General features: G+C 40.8%; 1 protein-coding gene across 2 annotated transcripts in view; it reads left to right on the top strand.

The window, feature by feature from the left end:
* Positions 1–4,102: 4,102 nt before the first annotated feature.
* CCDC88A (coiled-coil domain containing 88A) overlaps positions 4,103–19,149 on the top strand; it is a 110,347-nt gene continuing 95,300 nt past the window's right edge. For both annotated transcript variants that reach the window (XM_028139897.2, XM_054728163.1), the window contains exons 1-2: positions 4,103–4,199; positions 4,298–4,398. In XM_028139897.2, the coding sequence (XP_027995698.2) occupies positions 4,125–4,199; positions 4,298–4,398 (176 nt within the window). In that variant the 5' untranslated portion in view covers positions 4,103–4,124. The remainder of the gene's footprint in view (positions 4,200–4,297; positions 4,399–19,149) is intronic.

The following is a 19,149-nucleotide window of genomic DNA, read 5'->3' as shown; positions in this document are numbered from 1 at the left end:
AGGCCCGGTCGCCCCCAACTTCCCTCCTCTGCCAGCCTGGTCACCCCTAACTGCCTTCCCCTGCAGGCTTGATAGCCCCCAACTGCCCTCCCTTGCAGGTCTAGTCCCTCCTAACTGCCCTCCCCTGCTGGCCTGATCGCCCATAATTGCCCTCCCTTGCAGGCCTGGTCCCTCCCAACTGCCCTCCCCTGCTGGCCATCTTGTGGCAGCCATCTTTGACCACATTGGGGCAGCCATCTTGTGTTGGAGTGATGGTCAATTTGCATATTACTTTTATTAGATAGGATAGAGGCCTGGTGCATGGGTGGGGGCCGACTGGTTTGCCCTGAAGGGTGTCCCAGATCAGGGTGGGGGTTCCCTTGGGGTGTGGGGTGGCCTGGACGAGGGGCCTGTGGTGGTTTTCAGGCTGGCCACGCCCCCCAGCGACCCAAGCAGGAGGCCCTGGTATCTGGGATTTATTTATCTTCTATAATTGAAACTTTGTAGCCTTGAGCGGAGGCCAGGGCCGGCCAGGGCGGGCGGGAAGCTTGGCTTCCTCCATTGCAGGGGGCAACCCAAGCCTCCAGTTGGCTCCAGCTCTGTGGCTGGCCGCCATCTTGGTTGGGTTAATGTGCATACTTGCTCCTAATTGGCTGGTGGGTGTGGCTTGTAGGGGAATGATGGTTAATTTGCATGTTTCTCTTTTATTAGTGTAGATAAGGAGGGGTAATCTTTCTTTTGTGACTCCTAAATGGGATCATGGTCCATTCTAACCATTTAAGTTCTGATTAGAATAGAGCAGAGCAAATAATGTAGACCCTAACCAGATGGGTATGATTTTTACAAAGTCCTTTCCTGCCAGACTTAACATTCTAAGAAAAGATGAAATCAGGACAAATAAATGACTACTAAGTACAAAACAAAACTACCTTGGAGAAATCTCTTCCTACGTGAAAGGAGGATTGGAACAAACGTTTGAATTTAATCTTACAGGACGTTGCAATTCAAAAACCATTAAATTGTGTAAATGTACAATCCCTCCTTTGCCAGACGGAGAAGTTTCCTGATTGTACTCTTGAGGTATTATAAAGTATTTCTAAGGCTGCTGTTAAACTAGAGAATTGTGAATTGGTAGGTTTTCAAATAAATTACTCCAGACCTCAGTCTGGTCTAAAGCTTCCTGTTTTTACAATTAACTCCTCATGTTTCTTTGTTGAGTGTGTGTGTGTGTGTGTGTGTGTGTGTGTGTGTGTAAAACCTAAAGATAGACCAGGAAGCATGTGGGGCCATCTGGCTTTAGAAGGGAATCCAGATTTCTGTGCGGGCTAGCTTCTAAATGTAAACTGGATAAACAATGCCATTGTAATGTATAACTCCTGTGCTAACCTTTCAGTCATCACTGTCCAAAGTGCCCTTACCTTCTTGTACTTTGATATCAATACTTTATGGGTCTTTCATGTATGAATGAAGCAGGTTGGTCTCTCTTAAGGTAAACCCCACTATAAGCAGGAACACTTCCATGTTGTTTAGTCAAGCTTCTGAGGAATTACAAAGAAAAGTGAACCTCTCCGGCATTAGGCTGTTCCTCAAAGCAATGCTTCCTTTTTGGTGCCTGCTCTCTCCTGGTCTGCATTTCCAAGTAAAGGATTGTGATTCAGAAAGAGTCATCAGGAGGAGAAGGAAATAATTGCTAGCAACCAGAACGATCCAAGGCTTGTGTACTGGCCAGGGCAATAGGAGATTTTACTCTGTTTACCAGTTAGCAAAGTGTGCTACGAATGCACCCGAATATTAATTGAGATGCCTTTCGGAAGGGCATTTCTCTTCTCTTCAAAGCAAGAGCCATTCTCCTATAACTGAAGTAAAGTAGGAGAGGTTACATTTCAAGTTTTTTTTTTTTCCTAAAGATTCTTCGTTTGGCTGGGGGTGGGCATAAGGGGAGTAATGATGAGAAACAACTCCAACAACATTTATGGAGCACTTCCTATACATTGCCATTCCTTTTAACCCAATTATCATGCCTGCTGTACATATGAAGAAAGCGAACCACAGGCAGGTTCAGTAAGTTGCCTCGGCGCACACAGCTGGCAAGTGTGAGAGCCTGGATTTGAATTAGGTAGGAAGAGGGGCTCAGGCTCTCAACGACCTAATTAAGAAATGGTGCTGCTTCTTAATTAGTGTTATGACAAAACCATTTTTGCTACTAATTTAAAATACCATATAAGTCATCAGAAGTAGATGTTTGTGTAAACGTTAAGAGTACACAACTGCAAAACTATACTATATTTATACTCTTTCTCTGTCAAAAAAAATTTTTTTTTATATGCCCATTTTCTCTCAGGGAAAAAGTCTTTTTGATTTTCCTTTGAAGAGGAACATTTGATTTTGTTGGCGAACCGCTAAAATTACTTTGATGGTTCCAGTCGTGCATAGCATAGAGATTTATGACAAATATGAAATCTATTTATTTGTCGCCCAACTTGGATGACTTCCAAATGTTTCTTCTTCGTAGCTCTTAATTTTGTTTGGATTTTTTTAAACGGCCAAACAGTCAAACAAACGTCTGAATCACGTTTGCTCCAGTTAGGGAATACCAACGTGTTGAAAGACAGCTTTTGGTTATTTAAAATCCTGCTACGTTCACTTGCAACTTTGAAGAGACCTCATGCTTTCGTGGACTGGATTTTTAAAAGGGGAAGAAAACATAAGGAATAATAATAATAAAAAAAAAAAAACACAAGTTTTGCGGCTCAAGTCTCCCCCTTTGCTATTTGCTGCAGTGAGTTTTCCCATTCCGTTTTGCAGGCAAAAAAAAAAAAAAGCACGCTTCACAGATCAAATCAAAACTGTCCGAAAACGCGGTCTGCATCCCTCATGGTGAAAAGAGGAGAATTTCGTTCCCTTTCCTTCACACATCAAAGAAGGCGCTCGGGGAGGAAATAAAGCCATAATTAGGCACGAGCGAGCAGACAGACCCCTTCCTCTGCCTTCCCCATCCCCATCCCCGCCCCCAAGACCCTGGCAAACGTCCTGGGCGCGAGCGAGGCGCCGGCCGCCGCAGCTGCTGCAAGCGGGAGCGCGCCCGCGCCCGCCGCCAGGACTGGGCGGCGGCGGGCCGGCCGGGGGCGCGCGCTCGGGGGCGCGCTCATGCAGCGGTTTTTCTTCTCCCACAATCCAGAGGCTGCGGCGCGGGAGGGGCGGGGAGTCGGCGGAAGGATCCGGGCGCGGAGGGAGCCGCGCGCTCCTTTCGACGGCGGGCTGGCGGCCTGGGCTGGGCGGCGAGCGCCGGGGTGTGATGCGGCACTGCGGTCCTCAAGTCGTTGCTCCCGCTCCTCCGGAGAGGGCAGAAGACTAGGCTGGAGCGCGGCGGCGGTTTTGTGCCAGGGGGCTCCCCAGAGGCGCACTGAGAGAGGAAAAAAAAAAAAAAAAAAAGAAAGAAAAGGCTGGCGGGGCTCAGAAAACGGGGGGGTTAGAGACACCCATTCAAGCCCCCACCCCCCTGGGAGGGGAAGGGGGCTGGAGGCGAGAGCGTGAGGGCGGCCGAGGGATGGTGTCTGCTCGGGAGGAGGAAGGGGCGAGCCCTGCCTGTCGTTGGTGAGGGGCTGCGGCCGCGGAGGCTCCGCCGTTCGAAGCAGCTCCGTGCCCACTGGTGGGGTGGACGGTGTGGAGCGGGACCCCCGGAGGTCGAGCCCGGCGGCCGCCCGGCACCCCTCACCGTTGACACCCAACGTGGGGGTTTCCTTTAGCCCACGTTGCGGTTAATTCATTGGAGGCGGCTTCGCGGATCGGGCTGCTCCGGGAGCTGGGCCACCTGGACGGGCTTTTTGTCTGGCTGCTCCGGCCCCCTTCCCCTTCCGCCGCCTCCTGATGCCTTTTCCCTGCCCCTCCTCGCCCGGCACGGACATTTCCAGCGCCGGCGGCGCGGCTCGTGGCGGCTGTCGGAGCCACTGCTCGGGGGTGGCGGCTCGTTTCCCTCGGGGGTGTTTTTTGAGGTGGGAGCGTGTCTCCCCCTCCACGATGGGGTTTTCTCCCCGTGCCAGCCTAGACTTTCATTGATTTATACTTCAACGTTCAGTGACCGATTCCCTAGGCGTATTTTTGTGGTGGTTCCTTTTTTTTTTTTTTCTTTTTTTTTTTTCAAGTACATGAGCTGTAAAATGGAGAACGAAATTTTTACTCCCCTTCTGGAGCAGTTCATGACCAGCCCTTTGGTCACTTGGGTAAGTGCGTGTCCTTTATTGTATGTTTTGCTGCATTATTGGTGGCCGCCGAGATGGAGGTGGGCGTTCGCGTCGTGATGATGGTCCTTCTGTTCTAGGTTAAGACGTTTGGACCTCTGGCCGCAGGAAATGGGACCCACCTGGAGGAATATGTGGCTCTGGTGGACGGGGTGTTCTTGAACCAGGTCATGCTCCACATGTAAGTGTTCTTTTTTTTTTTTTTTTCCTGTTTTTTTTCTAGGCAACTTGTTTTCTTTGAAAAATTACATGCTGTGAACTTTAGAGATTTTATGTTTTAAGCTCCTAATTGGATTCTTTGGCCAGAAAAAAAAAAAAAAAAGTCAGGCATCTTACAACACAATTGGACCTTGAAAGGAGTGATGATCTTACATGCCCCAGCCTATGGATCACAACCCAGAGATTAAAAGGATGAAACTTTAATTTTTCATTTCCGTAAACCATGTATTGGCACCTAATTGTCTTCAGTGCTGAAATTCAAACCACCTTGTGTCCCTCTGATAATTTGGTAAAATAAGAGAAAAAGAATAAGAATAGTTTCCTACAGGGGGTGGGGCGGGCGGGGGGGGGGGGAGGAAGCCTTTACTGTGAAGTTATGTGCAATTGATGCAGAAATGTTTATTAACCTTTGTGTTTAAAAATAAATGTCACAGAATTTGAAACTAGTGAAGGAATAACAGATTGCAGAAGAGAGAATTTCAAACAATAGTTCTGATTGGTGAGGAACTGTTGCTGTAGCAAATAATTAAAATGCTACTAAATCGGAGTAGATGATTTATTGTGTGAATTATTAGATTAATATTTGGGGGATCACTTTAAGCTAATAGAGCTAGTTTTGAAATTCAGGTAACTGAAATCTTGATGACAACTAGGTAATGATGTGGGCATATCTTTCTTTGTCTTTTATGTTTATGATATTGGGTTTGTATTAAGTAGGAAAATTTTTGAGATGGGAATTGAATATTGAAATCATATTGGTAGCTGGATCTGTGAAATAACAACTTCAGTTTTATCATTGTGGCATACATGTATTGTGTATACATCAGTGGAGGTTATGAAACTGAATTTTACAGTTGTGCTCAAAATAATGTATATTCAGCCTTATTTCTCTTGAACAGAATCTGATTACAGGAGTAGTTTGGAACTTATAATTTAAAAATATTCTAATCTTTTATTATGTGAGAATCTCATGCATTATTAATAAATGTTACTAGAGATTAAGTCTACGGTTGATAGACTACTAACCTAACAGAAGGTATCAATTCTGTATTTTATTGAAAATTATTTTTTTTAGATTTTTCTATTTAAAAGAGGGTAAAAATCACATCCATAAATAATTGTTCCAGTGGTAACTTCTCAGTCTGTGTGTTCAAAGAGTTTGTGTGCTGTTTTTAATGTACGTGTTGATCCTACAGGAAGTATCATAGTAGTATATGCTTTCCAAAAGTGTTTTATTTGTATAGTCACCCAAAGAAATATGTATGTTATCTAAATGTGTGTGTACATATATATTTTTTTTCTTAAGAAAGGCAAAAAGCATGTGGACATTACTTATTTCCAGGTTTAGTAAATATACTTTGGCGGCTCTCCTATGGAACTATTTTTTGTCTTTGAAATATCCCTCTATTTCCTAAGCAAAATGGTAGACTAATTAAATTGACTTCTATTTTAAGGAACACACATGACAGGAAGGGTAGCCATTACAGTAGATACTTAGAACTTGTTCTCCTGTTTCTTTTTGGCTTTTTTTTTAGACAGAAAAATTTGAATTTGTATGCTGACCTCTTAAAAAAATAGGTGTGTTTACAAAAATAGGAAAATACATTACTTAAGTTTTCCACTTTAATAGTTTTTATTTAAATGATTCTTTTTCCAAAAAAATATTTAGTTTATTTTGGAGTCCTAAATAGTTAGCAGAGATGCTAAAAACACGTTAGCTTGTTTCCACTTTGAGTACAGTTAAAAATATATATGCATATTTTGAAAGTAATGGTGTTCCAAAATAGTGGTTGCCAAGTTGTTTCTGAGGGAGAACCTCAAATCTGCTTCTGTTTTCAGTTCCACCTCTCAGTTTCTTTAAAAGTTTTTACAGTGTCCTAATTCTGTTCTGAATGACCTATATTAATTAAAGGAAAAGAAAATGAAGGAAAAAAAAGTATGCTTTAGCTTTTTAAAAATAATTTTCTAAAATAAGATCAACACAAATTCATTACCCAATAGGGTAATAAAATATACATTGTTTTAAAAGCTATATTTTGCTAATTTTGAAATCATTAAGATTTCTGTTAAGCACTTTACTTAAATTATTGTTTGATTTAATGTACTGTATTAAATTGTCAGTTGAAATTGTACTCAGTAAGTTAAACTAAAAGTTAGCCTTTGTCTAAGTAATTTCTACATGACATTTGGTTAATAGAATTTGCGAGTAAGAATCCTTTGTAAATGAATCTTTATTTTCCTTTGTTTCTTGTGCTTAGAGTTCATTGAGCTTCTTGGATCTGTTTGGTTTTGTAGTTTTAATCAAATTCGAAAAAGTTTTGGCCATTATTTATACACACACACACACACACACACACACACTTTATTTTTCCCCCTTTTTCCTTGGGAAATCCAATTACATGTATATCAGGCTGCTTGATGCTCACTGGTGTTCTGTTCACGTTTTTTCCAGTCTTCTCTGTTTCAGTTGGATAATATTGCTATGTCTCCAAGTTCATCAGTCTTTTTTCTGTAATGTGTAATGTGCTGTTATTCCCATCCAGCATATTTTTTATTTCAGACATCGTTTTATCTCTAGAAATGCAGTCTTTTTAAAAATATCTTCCACATCTATAGCTTTCATACTCTGTCTTTTTCCAGCTTCTTGAACATATACTAGTAGAATTCAGGTATAACTGGCTGAATATGCAGGTCCACAATTCAATCTGTGTCAATTCTGGGTTGGTTTTGATAGATTTTTCTTACTATGGATTGTGTTTTCTTGCTCTTGCATGCCTGGTAATTTTTGATTGGATGCCAGGCATTTGGAATTTTACCTTGTTGGGTGCTGGATATTTTTGTATTCTATTAAACCTTCTTGAGCTTTGTTCTGGGATACAGTTAACTTGGAAACAGTTTGATCTTTTCAGATCTTGCTTTTAAGTTGTGTGAGGCAGTGCCACTGTTGCACTATTGAGGCAAAACCCTGCGTAGTACTCTAGCTTGTGGGAACAAGAAATATTCCTGGACCTGTGTGAGCTCTAGGTGGTGTTCCTTCTAATCCTTGCTGTTGGTTCTTTCACTGTCCTTGGGTAGTTTACTCAAATGTGTACTGATAAGTACTCAGCTGAAAACTTGAGGGATCCTTCTGCAGATCTCTGGATCTGTTGTGCAGCTCTCTCTCGCTACTCTGCCTTGTAGATGATCGTCATCACCTTGCTATCTCCAGACTAAATTATGTCTCCTCAACTCAGGGGGACCACTGTGCTGTGCTTGGGTTCCCCCTCCCTGTTCTGTGGCCTAGAAGTTCTTTCAAGGCAGTAAAGTAAGCTAGGGCAATTGTTAGTCATCTTGTGTGTTTCCACCTATCAGAAATCTGTTTTTTGTTGCCTGATGTCCATTGTCTTGAAAAAATGCTTTCTGTATTTTGTCTTTTTCTTTTTTCCCCCACAGTTGTTTCAGGCAGGAGGGTAAATTTGGTTCCAGTTATTCCATCTTGGCCAGAAGTGGAAATCTGTTTATATACTTACTAGAGGCCCGATGCACAAAATTCGTGCAAGAGTAGGCCTTCCTTCCCCAGGTGCCGGCACTGGCTTCCCTCTGGCACCCGGGACCCGGGCTTCCTTCCGGCCGCCAACAGGCACCCGGGCTTCCCTCGGGCTGCTGGCAGGCACCTGGGACCCAGTCGTCCCTCGCAGCCCCGGCTTCGTCTGGAAGGATGTCCAGTCTAATTAGCATATTACGCTTTTATTATTATAGATACTTACATTTTTGCCCTGCCACTGTTGTATTTCTGCTTTCAGATGTGGCATAGAATTTTGTTATAGGAGCCTTATGGTAGAATTTTATTTTCAGGTAAAGTCAGTTAATAGTAAGAATATTGATTAATTTAGTGACTAGATTTGCCATTTTGGACCTAGAATCTGAAAGTAAACAGTTGATTTTTTTCATGCCAGTTTACTGACTGCCTTATAATTTTGGAGTCTTTTCACTGACTTGGGATTCACTATATTCAGAGATGAATCCGGGATTTCATTGAGTAGCTCCTTGAATCAAAGAATCTCTGTAAGAGCTTGTGACATGGTGTCAGTCCTCTTTAACTAATGGGAAGAGGAAGCTATTTAGAGATCGGGAATGATGGGCCAGCTCTTCTGCATGCTGCAGGGCATTTTCCTACTTAAACTGAATGAAAAAACGTTCTCAGCGCTAGTTATACACATAGAGCTCGGTGACAGTGAAGTAGAAATCATCGTTTTTCTGTTTGAGATGTCATTCAGTTCTGTAACCAATTTTGAATGTTACTTGCTATGGATTTTTAAGGAATTTGTGACACTAGTTAATTTCATAATCTTAATGTTCACAGAGTATGCTATTTACCTTACCTAAGCAGTTGGATATATGGATATATTAGGGTTTTAAGGATGACAAAATTGTTATTAGTATTAAAACAATATTTGGAATTGCTCTATGATTCAATTCCATTAGATAGCTATAGAGATCTATACTTAAAATACTTAGTAGATATGATATACTGGTTATGGCTTTTCTTCTTTTAGATCTTGAGTTTGAAGGGTCTTTAAAAGTCATCTACTGTGAAAACAACTTTTTTAAAATTTAAATTCTTTATTGTTTAAAGTATTACATGAGTCTCCTTTTTCCCCCATTGTCCTCTCCCTGGCCACCCCTACCCCCCAGCACATGCCCTCACCCCTCTACTATCTGTGACCATTGGTTATGCTCATATGCATGCATACAAGTCCTTTGGTGAGGGGGTAAGAGATAAACGAAAACAACTTTTATAATGTTTTTTTTTATTGACGTTAGAGAGAGAAAAGGGAGAGAGAAAGAGCGATGTGAAAGAGAAACATCAATCCTATCTACACCCTGACTGGGTATTGAACCTGCAACCTAGGTATGTGCCCTGACTGGGAATAGAACCTGCAACCTTTTGGTGCATGGGACCACACTCCAACTAACAGCCATCCAGCTAAGGCTGTGAAAACCATTTTTAATTAAATCCCTGACACATGGTCATCCAACTTCTGTTTTAAGTATTTCCTGAGAAGCAGTTTCATAAAGTGTAGCTATAAGTAACTATTTAGAGGAAGTTGACTGAGAAATGTTCCTTAGGTCTATCAGTGCTTATGTTTAAAAAGTAGATTTTGCCCTCGCCGGTTTGGCTCCGTGCATACAGGATCCTGGGTTCGATTCCGGTCAAGGGCATGTACCTTGGTTACAGGCTCCTTCCCAGCCAGGGCCCTGGTCGGGGCGTGTGCAGGAGGCAACCAATCAATATGTTTCTCTCGCATCGATATTTCTCACTGTTTTTCCCTCTCTCTTTCACTCTTTCTAAAAATCAATGGAAAAATATTCTCGAGTGAGGATTTAAAAAAAAAAGTAGATTGTCCTATCTCTATAATAACACTTAAAGGACTTCTAAAATATATATAGGTTGTCTTACCAAATATGGCATTGACTCAGAATTTTGATATGGTCACTCTGAGGTTTTCTCATTGGACCTTCTGGTTTTTGTTTGTTGCTTCTTTAAAAGCACACTCATGATGTAGTCAGAGTTGATATCTTATTACCAAGTTTTGTGACTTACCTCCCAAATATTTCTCAGATGTGTCCCTGACTCTTGGATTAATGCTGAAGCCTCTAACTGGTCTTCTTACCTTTGGGTTTACTCCCTTCAACTTGTCTTCTCATCTGTGATCATGTGAACTTTCTAAAACACTCTTATCTTTAAGATGATTCAATAGCTTCTGCTTTGAGAGTAAACATTATATAAACTTCCAGACTCCTCTAAGATCTGGCTGATGCCTACTTCTCTAGTTTTATTTTTGCATAGTACCACTCCTCAGTGCATAGCCTGCGATTATGCAAATTTATAGTTCCCAAAGATAAGCTGTATTCTCATAGCTCTCTGTGCCTTTCTATACATTCTTCCCGTCCCCAGAACACTTTCCTACCTCCTCACTGTTACTTTCCTAACTGACTGCTGCTAACTTACTGTCACTGCTTCTCTGCTGTTCCCTGGCTCGTCCTAAGCTTAGTACTCCAACTTGTGCTTCTGTCAAACCCTATATATACTTTGGTAACAGTATTTATCTCATTGTATTGCAGTTCTTGGTATGTTTGACTCTGTTGACTACTTGTGAATTTCTGGAAGGTAGGGGCATATCTTTCATCTCTCTAATCCTAGCATAGTGCCTAATATACAGTAGGTTCTTGATACACTTCTGTTGTATGAATGAATAATAGAGAGGGTATGTGGTAAAGTGGAATGAATTTGGGCTTTGAGTCAGACAGACTTGGGTTCGTTTCTCACTGCTACTTATTAGTGTGTGATCTTAAACAATTTACTTATTATCTTCAAATCTTAGTTTCTACATCTTTAAGATGGGGGATAATGTTTCCTTCCTGGAGTAGACATAATCTGTACTAAGGGAGGGATAGTATCTATTTTCTCTTTTGTTGACCATGGTACCCCCAGGGCTGGTTACTGCCATTAGTATTATCCTGTGCTCTACCAGACCTACGTATTTATATTTCTTCAAACAAGTCATGATCATTCACATTTTAATTTTTTTATGATCTCTATTGTCGTCACCTCTATATAGCTGTATGATCTTTATCAAGGTACTTAACTATTCAATTTCCTCCTTTATAAACAGGATAAAAAGAATTGTAGGGTTATTATGAGAAATCAGTAGGATAATTTGTGCATACTGTTTAGCATATAGCAAGTGTTCAACAAATGTTAGCTGTTGATATCTTTATTGTTTTATTTCTATAATAATAATTTTTTCTAGATTGCCCTTGACCTCTCCTTTTTTTTTAATGCCCACCCAAGGATATGTTTATTGATTTTAGAAAGAAAGGAAGAGGGAGGGAGAAAAACAGAGAGGGAGAGTGAGAAAGAGAGAAACATTGATGAGGGAAAAATACATCAGTTATTGCCTCCTGTATGCGCCCTGACTAAGAATCGAACCCACAACCTTTCGTGTTCCGGACAATGCTCCAACCAATTGAGCCACCTGGCCAGGACCCCCCCCCCCCCCCCCAGTTTTTTTGCCTTTCAAATTATTTCTACTCTTTATTGTTGTTGTTAATCCTCACCCAAGGATATTTTTTCCATTGATTTATTTAGAGAGTGGAAGGAAGGGGGGAGAGACAGAGAAAGAAACATTGATGTGAGAGAGACACATCGATTGGTTGCCTCCCGCATGTGCCCCAACCAGGGCTGGGGATCGAGCCTGCAATCAAGGTTTATGCCCTAAATTGGAATTGAACCCTCAACCCTTCAGCCCACAGGCCTATGCTCTAACCACTGAGCAACCGGCTAGGGCTCTACTCGTTCTTTAACACCCTGTGAAGTCCCTTGGGAGAGTTAATTGTTCTTTCCTCTATGATCCCATATCTACCTTCACTAAATTGTTAAAGTGATATGACTACTGGGCAGCATTTAGAGGCTAGAAATTTTATGTTGCATATCACTACCACCTAGCATAGATTATTTATAATAATAAAAGTGTAATATGCTAATTAGACCGGATGTCCTTCTGACAACCTTCCAGACAAAGCCGGGGTTGCGAGGGAAGCCTGGGTCCCAGTTGCTAGAGGGAAGCCGGTCCCGGCAGCCAGGGGAAGGAAGGCCTACCCTTGCATGAATTTTGTGCATTGGGCCTCTAGTGTATGTCATAAGTTTCTAGTAAATGTCAAAGGAATGGATGAAGACATTTTGTAATTTTACTCATTTTTGAAAATTTGAAAACACTCTCTAGTATTGTAGGATTTACTTTTTAGTTTGTCTTCTATTTCTCTTTTTTTCTCTGTCTCCTTGCTTGTCTTAATTACCTTTATTGGATATTTTCTCCACCTATGTTATGTCTTGCTTGAGGTGAGGTAAGAATAAGTCATAGTCCATGATTTTGTCTGGTATTGGAATACTTAGTTCCTTCAGTTTGGTTTCTAGTAACTTTCCTGATGAAGTCCAACATATTGAGATTTTTGTCCATAGACTTGTATTAGATTGATGTCTTCAAGAGCAATCTATAGTGAATGTCTGCTTCTTAGTATGACATACACTGAGTGGCCAGATTATGATGATCTCTGAACGCATGATAATCTGGCCACTCAGAGAGAGAGAGAGAGAGAGAGAGAGAGAGAGAGAGAGAGAGAGAGTGTGTGTGTGTGTGTGTGTGTGTGTGTATGTATTAGAGGCCCGGTGCATGGGTGGGTCCGACCAGGCTAGCCAGGGGGAAGGCACATGGGCGGTTGGCCGGCCTGCCTGCTGGTCAAACTCCTGGACAAGGGGACAATATGCATATTAGCCTTTTATTATATAGGATATACACTGAGTGGCCAGATTATTATGCGTTCAGAGATCATAATAATCTGGCCACTCAGTGTATACCCAGTTAAACTATAGAAAATGATGAGAACCTAGAGAGAAGAACAGTTGAACTAGTTGCTACATATGGGAGTATTTTTAAACTTTTAACTGAAATTTTTCTTTGTAATATGTATTAATTATGGGAAAGCGGTCTCACAGGATAGATGGAAAGGAAGACCAATTCTTAACTATACTCTTTCAGAAGAACCCAGTTGACCTTCTTTTAAGATTTATGAAACAGATTGGTACCACTCTTAAGCACATTGGTGAGACCCAGGGCAAATATTTGCCACAAAAGGCCTAAATATTTAAAGGCTCTAAACCAGGCTAACAAATTGTTAAATATGTTCTGGTCTTTTATCTTGATACGTATACCTTTATAATGACTTAAAATGAAAGATTCAGATTTATAATTTGTGGAATTTAGAATTCATAAGCTCACAGTTTTGTATCTTCCTATTGTCCCTGGTTCTGTCTGGCACCACAGAGAGGTTTTATGTGCATGCCTGTGGGCATCCTGCATGCATGACTGCAGTCCAAGCTCTTGTACTCCCTCCTCCAAACAACTGCTTCACAGCCTAAGGGTGTACACATCTGTAGCATAGTCCATTCTTAGAACAGACCTGGGAAAGAGGCCTGTGCAGGTCCTGAAATTAGATTAGAGCTATTTGGGCAAGAACTTCCAGGGTTCCTGATAATTGCAGTGGCATCTAGAAGGGTGCATTCTCTTGTTTTCTGGACTCCTTGCCCAGTGGTGAGGGGCATGATCTGAGGAGGGCCAGAGTGGGACGCAGGGCACAGACCTTTTTGCCAGGATCTAAATACAGTATTCAGTGAGAGGAATGAAGGGGTGGTTCATTCAAATATCTATTCAGTAAATTGTTTCTGCGGGCTTACTTTAATGACAAACTATCTGCTAGGTACTGGGGATATGATGCTGAATAAAGTATAGTCTTTACCCACTAGTAAGGGGGTTAAGCATGAAAACAAATGGCAATGTGATATATGTGCTGTGTGATGCAATTATGGACTTGATCCATGTTGGCATAAAAAGAAGTGATTATTTACATGGAGGAAAGGCTTCTTTGAAGAGGGAACATTTGAACTGGGACATGAAAGTTGAGTAGGAGCAATCAGGTGAGTAAGAGTCATAAACAATGAGAGTAGGGGGGAAGGACATTGTAAGCTAAGAAAGTAGCATGAAGATATGAATAAAAATGGTTGAATTGCCCTGGCTGGTTTGGCTCAGTGGATAGAGCGTCAGCCTGGGGACTGAAGGGTCCCGGGTTTGATTGCGGTGAAGGGCACATGCCCGGGTTGCAGGCTCGATCCCCAGTTGGGGGCAGGACGTGCAGGAGGCAGCCAATCAATGATTCTCTTTCATCATTGATGTTTTTATCTCTCTCTCCCTCTCCCTTCCTCTCTGAAATCAATAAAAATATATTTAACAAAAAACAAAAACCCTCTCTTCTTTTAAAAAAAATATATTTATTGATTTCAGAGAGGAAGGGAGAAGGAGAGAGAGAAACATCAGTGATGAGAGAATCATTGGTCGGCTGCCTCCTGCACGCCCCCTACTGGGGATAGAGCCCGCAACCCAGGCTTGTGCCCTTGGCTGGAATCGAATCTGGGACCCTTCAGTCTGCAGGCCGACACTCTATCCACTGAGCCAAGCCGGCCAGGGCAACCCTCTCTTCTTAAAAAAAAAATTAAAAAAAAAATGGTTGAATCAGGGAACTGTAGGGTATTTTGTATGGCCAAAGCAGAGACTGTATACTTTTTGCACTTGGGAAATGCGTTTGAAGAGGTGAGTGGAAGATACCATGTAGGTAGATACCGCGTTTAAAAGATTAGATTTTTTTGTGTGTGTGTGTGGAGACATGTATTAATTAGTTCACATTCTCGCTGGAGAAACACAACCAACAAAATGTGTGTGTGTGTGTGTGTGTGTGTGTGTGTGTGTGTGTGTGTGTGAATATACACACAAGAAGGGAGTGGGGGAGAGAGGGAAAAGGGAGGTTGAGGGAGAAGTAGTTTGATGTTAAGAAATTGGCCCATGAAGGCTTGGCTAGTCCAAAATCTCATGGGGTAGGCAGGCAGTCTGGAGACTCAGGGAAGAATTGTATTGAGCTAAAGGCAGTTTGATAGCAGGTCTGTACCATTAAGGCCTTCAGATGATTGGATGAGGTCCATTCACCTTATGGAGGATAATCTACCCAAAATCCATTGCTTTAAATGTTAATCTTAATAAAAACACATTCATAGAACATTCAACATGGTCCAGCCAAGTTATACATAAAATTAACCATCAGAACTAGTGTTTCTTAAACTGGGCCCACAGATATTCATGGGAATGTTAACTTTAGGAATGTTAGTTTTTGTGTTTTCATTCAGTAAGTTATTTTTCAAGAGGTAATAACAAAATTCTTTTGCAGCAATAATTTATATTTGAAAGTATTTTTCATATACTAAGACTAGTTTCTTAGGCTGCTTTCTCAGACTGGGCCCATGGACAGTTCCTCACAGATTTTTGATAATGTTCTTTCCTTAAAAGGTGTCGCTGCCTTACTCTAGCTTGGAAAACGGTAATATAGGTTATATAAGTCATAGGTAGAATTGAAATAAAAGGTATTTGCATTTTAGAAGGATTGATGTTGGTGCTGATGAGGGTCAGAACAGAAATAAAGACAGAATTGATGTATTAGTGATATGGAAGAGAGATAACACTGAAGTGATGGGACTTGGTTATCAGTTTGATTTGGAGAATGAGAGGGATGAGTCTAGGGCCATGGTCCGCAAACTGCTGCTCGCGAGCCACATGCGGCTCTTTGGCCCCTTGAGTGTGGCTCTTCCACAAATTACCACGGCCTGGGCAAGTCTATTTTGAAGAAGTGGCATTAGAAGAAGTTTAAGTTGAAAAAATTTGGCTCTCAAAAGAAATTTCAATTGTTGTACTGTTGATATTTGGCTCTGTTGACTAATGAGTTTGCCGACCACTAGTCTAGGGTTATTACCAAGTTTTTTACTTGGGTGGAGAGTAGGTGGGCATTGCCTTTTGTAAGACATTACAGGTGACTGAAAAGTTGAGGGGAGGGGAAGTGTAGAAAATAAGTTCTGAGTTTATTTTGGATGGTTTGGTGAACCGTGAGAAATACCTTTTGTGGGCAGGTGGAAACATAGGTCTGGTACTCAGGGAGAAACTAGAATAGAGATAGAGATATGGGAATTAGCTTTTTAATTTGTATAACAGAAGCTAAGGACATGGATGTTAGGGAAAAATGTAGATGAGGGCCAATGACAGTTCCTAGGAAACAGCAACATTAAAAGGTTGGAGGTTTAAGGAAAGTGGAAAATTACACAAAGCTGCTGGGAAGAATCACAAAAGGAGTCAGTTATAGATGAATACAAGTATTGTCATGCCGGGTTGATGACTTGAGACTTGGAAACCACACATTTGTAGTGGAGCCAGTTAGCATGGTTTGAATAACATATTCAGTAACGCTTAGTTGCTCAGAAACTGACAAAGATATCTTGTAGAGTTTATTCAGAATTGGGGATTGATATGTAGATATGAGGTGGGATATTCTCAGGTGCATAGTTGAAATGAACAGAGTCTGAGCATTAAAGTGAGGAGGAAAGTTGGAGTCAGCAGAGGTTGTAGTAAAGATGAAGGAAAACTAAGGATGAAGGAATGGAATAGTTTGAGGTCAGGGGATTTTTAGAATTTGATATTTTTGGAGGTTGCAATTCTGAGTGGTGATTTAGGGCCAAGGTTAGATGATGCTAATGGATTGATAAAATGGAATAGAGTGAAAAATAACTAAAGTAGAGAAGGAATTTACTTTCTTATTCTTTATGTAGCTATAATCTCTTGATTACCACTAGAGATAGAAATTAGTATTTTGAATTAAAATAGAAAACTGGAAAATAAATAGCTAATAAAAAAAGTTTAATAGTAATGTTAATTGTAACTTTTTATTTCAGCATAATCTTACCTTATAATAGACAAATATGCAAATTGACCGCACCTTTGCTACGCCCAAGTCACGCCCACCAACCACGCCCACCAGGAAACCGTTGCAGGGACGCTGGGTGCGGCTGAGCCCAAGGCCGGGAAAGCCGCCCGAGGCTTTCCTGGCCTTGGACACCAGCGGGGAGCCTGCACCAATCACAGGAAACCACTGTGCGTCGGCTCCTGTGATCCTTAGCAGGGATGTTGGGTGTGGCTGAGCCCAAGGCCACCGCCCGGGGCCAAGCCCCGACCCTGAAAGAAGGCAGAAGGCGGTGGCCACAGCCAAGGCCTGGGTCCCCGGTGCCGGCAGAAAACTGGTGCAGGCAGCCAGGTGAATGAAGGTCTATTGCACGAATCTTCGTGCAAACGGGCTACTAGTCCTTATATTAAAATCAAACTCTGGGAGTATCTCAGTAGTTTTTTAGAAAGTTTTTTAATGTGACTACTTTCCTAGTGATGGCTAGAAAAAAAAATTGAATTTCGTAACGACACAGAGCCTGTTTCCTTTGCCTGGGACTGGGTGGTAAAGGACCAATGAAGATGGTTTAGTTTTAGGTATTGAGTCCTCGTCCAAAGTTGTGGAGGATTACCAATAGAGGCAATACTTCAACCCATTTTTTTTGTTTTGTTAAAACTGGTTTAAAAAGGTAAATCATAGTAAAATCTCAGTTAATTTGAATGTTCAGAGAAAAGAGTGTTGTGTTTTCTCATAATTGATGGCTAACTTAATTTTTTCCAACTCCTTGTTTAAAATATTCACAAATGAATTATATTTCCACTTTTGTAAATAGAATATGCATATGATGATTCAGAATCTTGTAGTATCGAATTTTATGTTTTAAACTTAAGTATTTGTATTGAGTGTGTATAACTAAGATGAATCATAGTAAATAATGATTGAATGATTGATCCCAAGCATGTATTTGAGAACAAATCTCTAGTTATTAGCTTGTTTTTTTACCTTTCTTTCTTTAACTTGTATGAATTTTATATTTTCCTTTGAGGGAGGCAGAGAGGGGGAGAGAGCGAGAGCATGAGAGAGAGAGAGAGAGAGAGAGAGAGAGAGAGAGAGAGAGAGAGAGAGATGAGAGAGAAACATCGATTAGTTGCCTCTCCCCCAAACACCCTGACTAGGAATCAAACCCAAACCTTTTTGGTGTATGTAACTTTTTATTTCAGCATAATCCTTATATTAAAATCAAACTCTGGGAGTATCTCAGTAGTTTTTTAGAAAGTTTTTTAATGTGACTACTTGTGATTTTTTGAGTTGCAAGCTGAACAAGTCTGTTTTGTGGAACACTATTTTTACCTGAAAGAACTAAAAAACTGTAGTTATTCAGATTTGAGCATTGGGCAGACATTTTCTCAAAAATGAACAAAGTGAGCCCTGGCTGGTGTGGTTCATTCGATTGGAGCACCGTTCCATACACCAAAAGGTTGTGGGTTCAATTCCTGGTCAGGGCATATACTTAGGTTGTGGGTTAGATCCCGAGTCAGGGCACATATGGGAAGGCAACCAATCAATGTTTCTCTCACATCAAAGTTTCTTTCTCTCTTCGGCCCCCCCCGCTCTCTAAAATCCATAAGCATGTCTTTGGGTGAGTGTTTAAAAAAAAAATGAACAAAGTGAGCCTGTCACTTCAAGGAAAACAGCTGATAGTATGTGTTATCAGTGATAAAATTTGAATTATAGAAAACATGAGCTTAGTAGTTCTCAATATTAAAGATCTTTTGGATAAGATATTAATGTATGTGTTTTTTTTGGTATTGAATAATAAAATGTGCTAAATTTGGAAGATCTCTATATAACTCAATGAACCAATATTTTCAAAATGACCAATGCATAATAAGCAATCATGGATATGCAAAAGATTTATTCAATGTGCCTGAGAGATCAGTAGAAGAAAAGGTCATTGATACAATTCCAGATTCCACATTACAACCAACCTGTAAGAAAGTACCATTTACTGAATTTGGTAGCATCAAAGAAGAGTATCAATAATTATCTGAAAAGACTATTAAAATACTCTTCCTTTTTTTGTATGTTTTCTTTATGTACTTTGAGCAGAATAGTGTGTCATTGCACGTTGAATGCAGAAGCAGATTTAAGAATCCAGATGTCTTTTATTAAGCCAAACATTAAAGAGATTTACTCAAGTTGTAAAAGAATGTCACTTCCCGCTAAAATTGTTTTTTTTTTTTTTGGAAAAAAATGGTTATTTATCATAAAAATGCTCTTAATGTTAACATACAATGAGTTTGTTATTTTTAGATGGTTGAATACATTATTTTCAATTATTAATTTTAATTTTTAATGTAGTAAC

Source organism: Eptesicus fuscus, chromosome 16 (assembly GCF_027574615.1).
Source record: "Eptesicus fuscus isolate TK198812 chromosome 16, DD_ASM_mEF_20220401, whole genome shotgun sequence".
NCBI classification, from domain to species: domain Eukaryota; kingdom Metazoa; phylum Chordata; class Mammalia; order Chiroptera; family Vespertilionidae; genus Eptesicus; species Eptesicus fuscus.
This window is presented reverse-complemented; position numbering and strand designations above follow the sequence as displayed.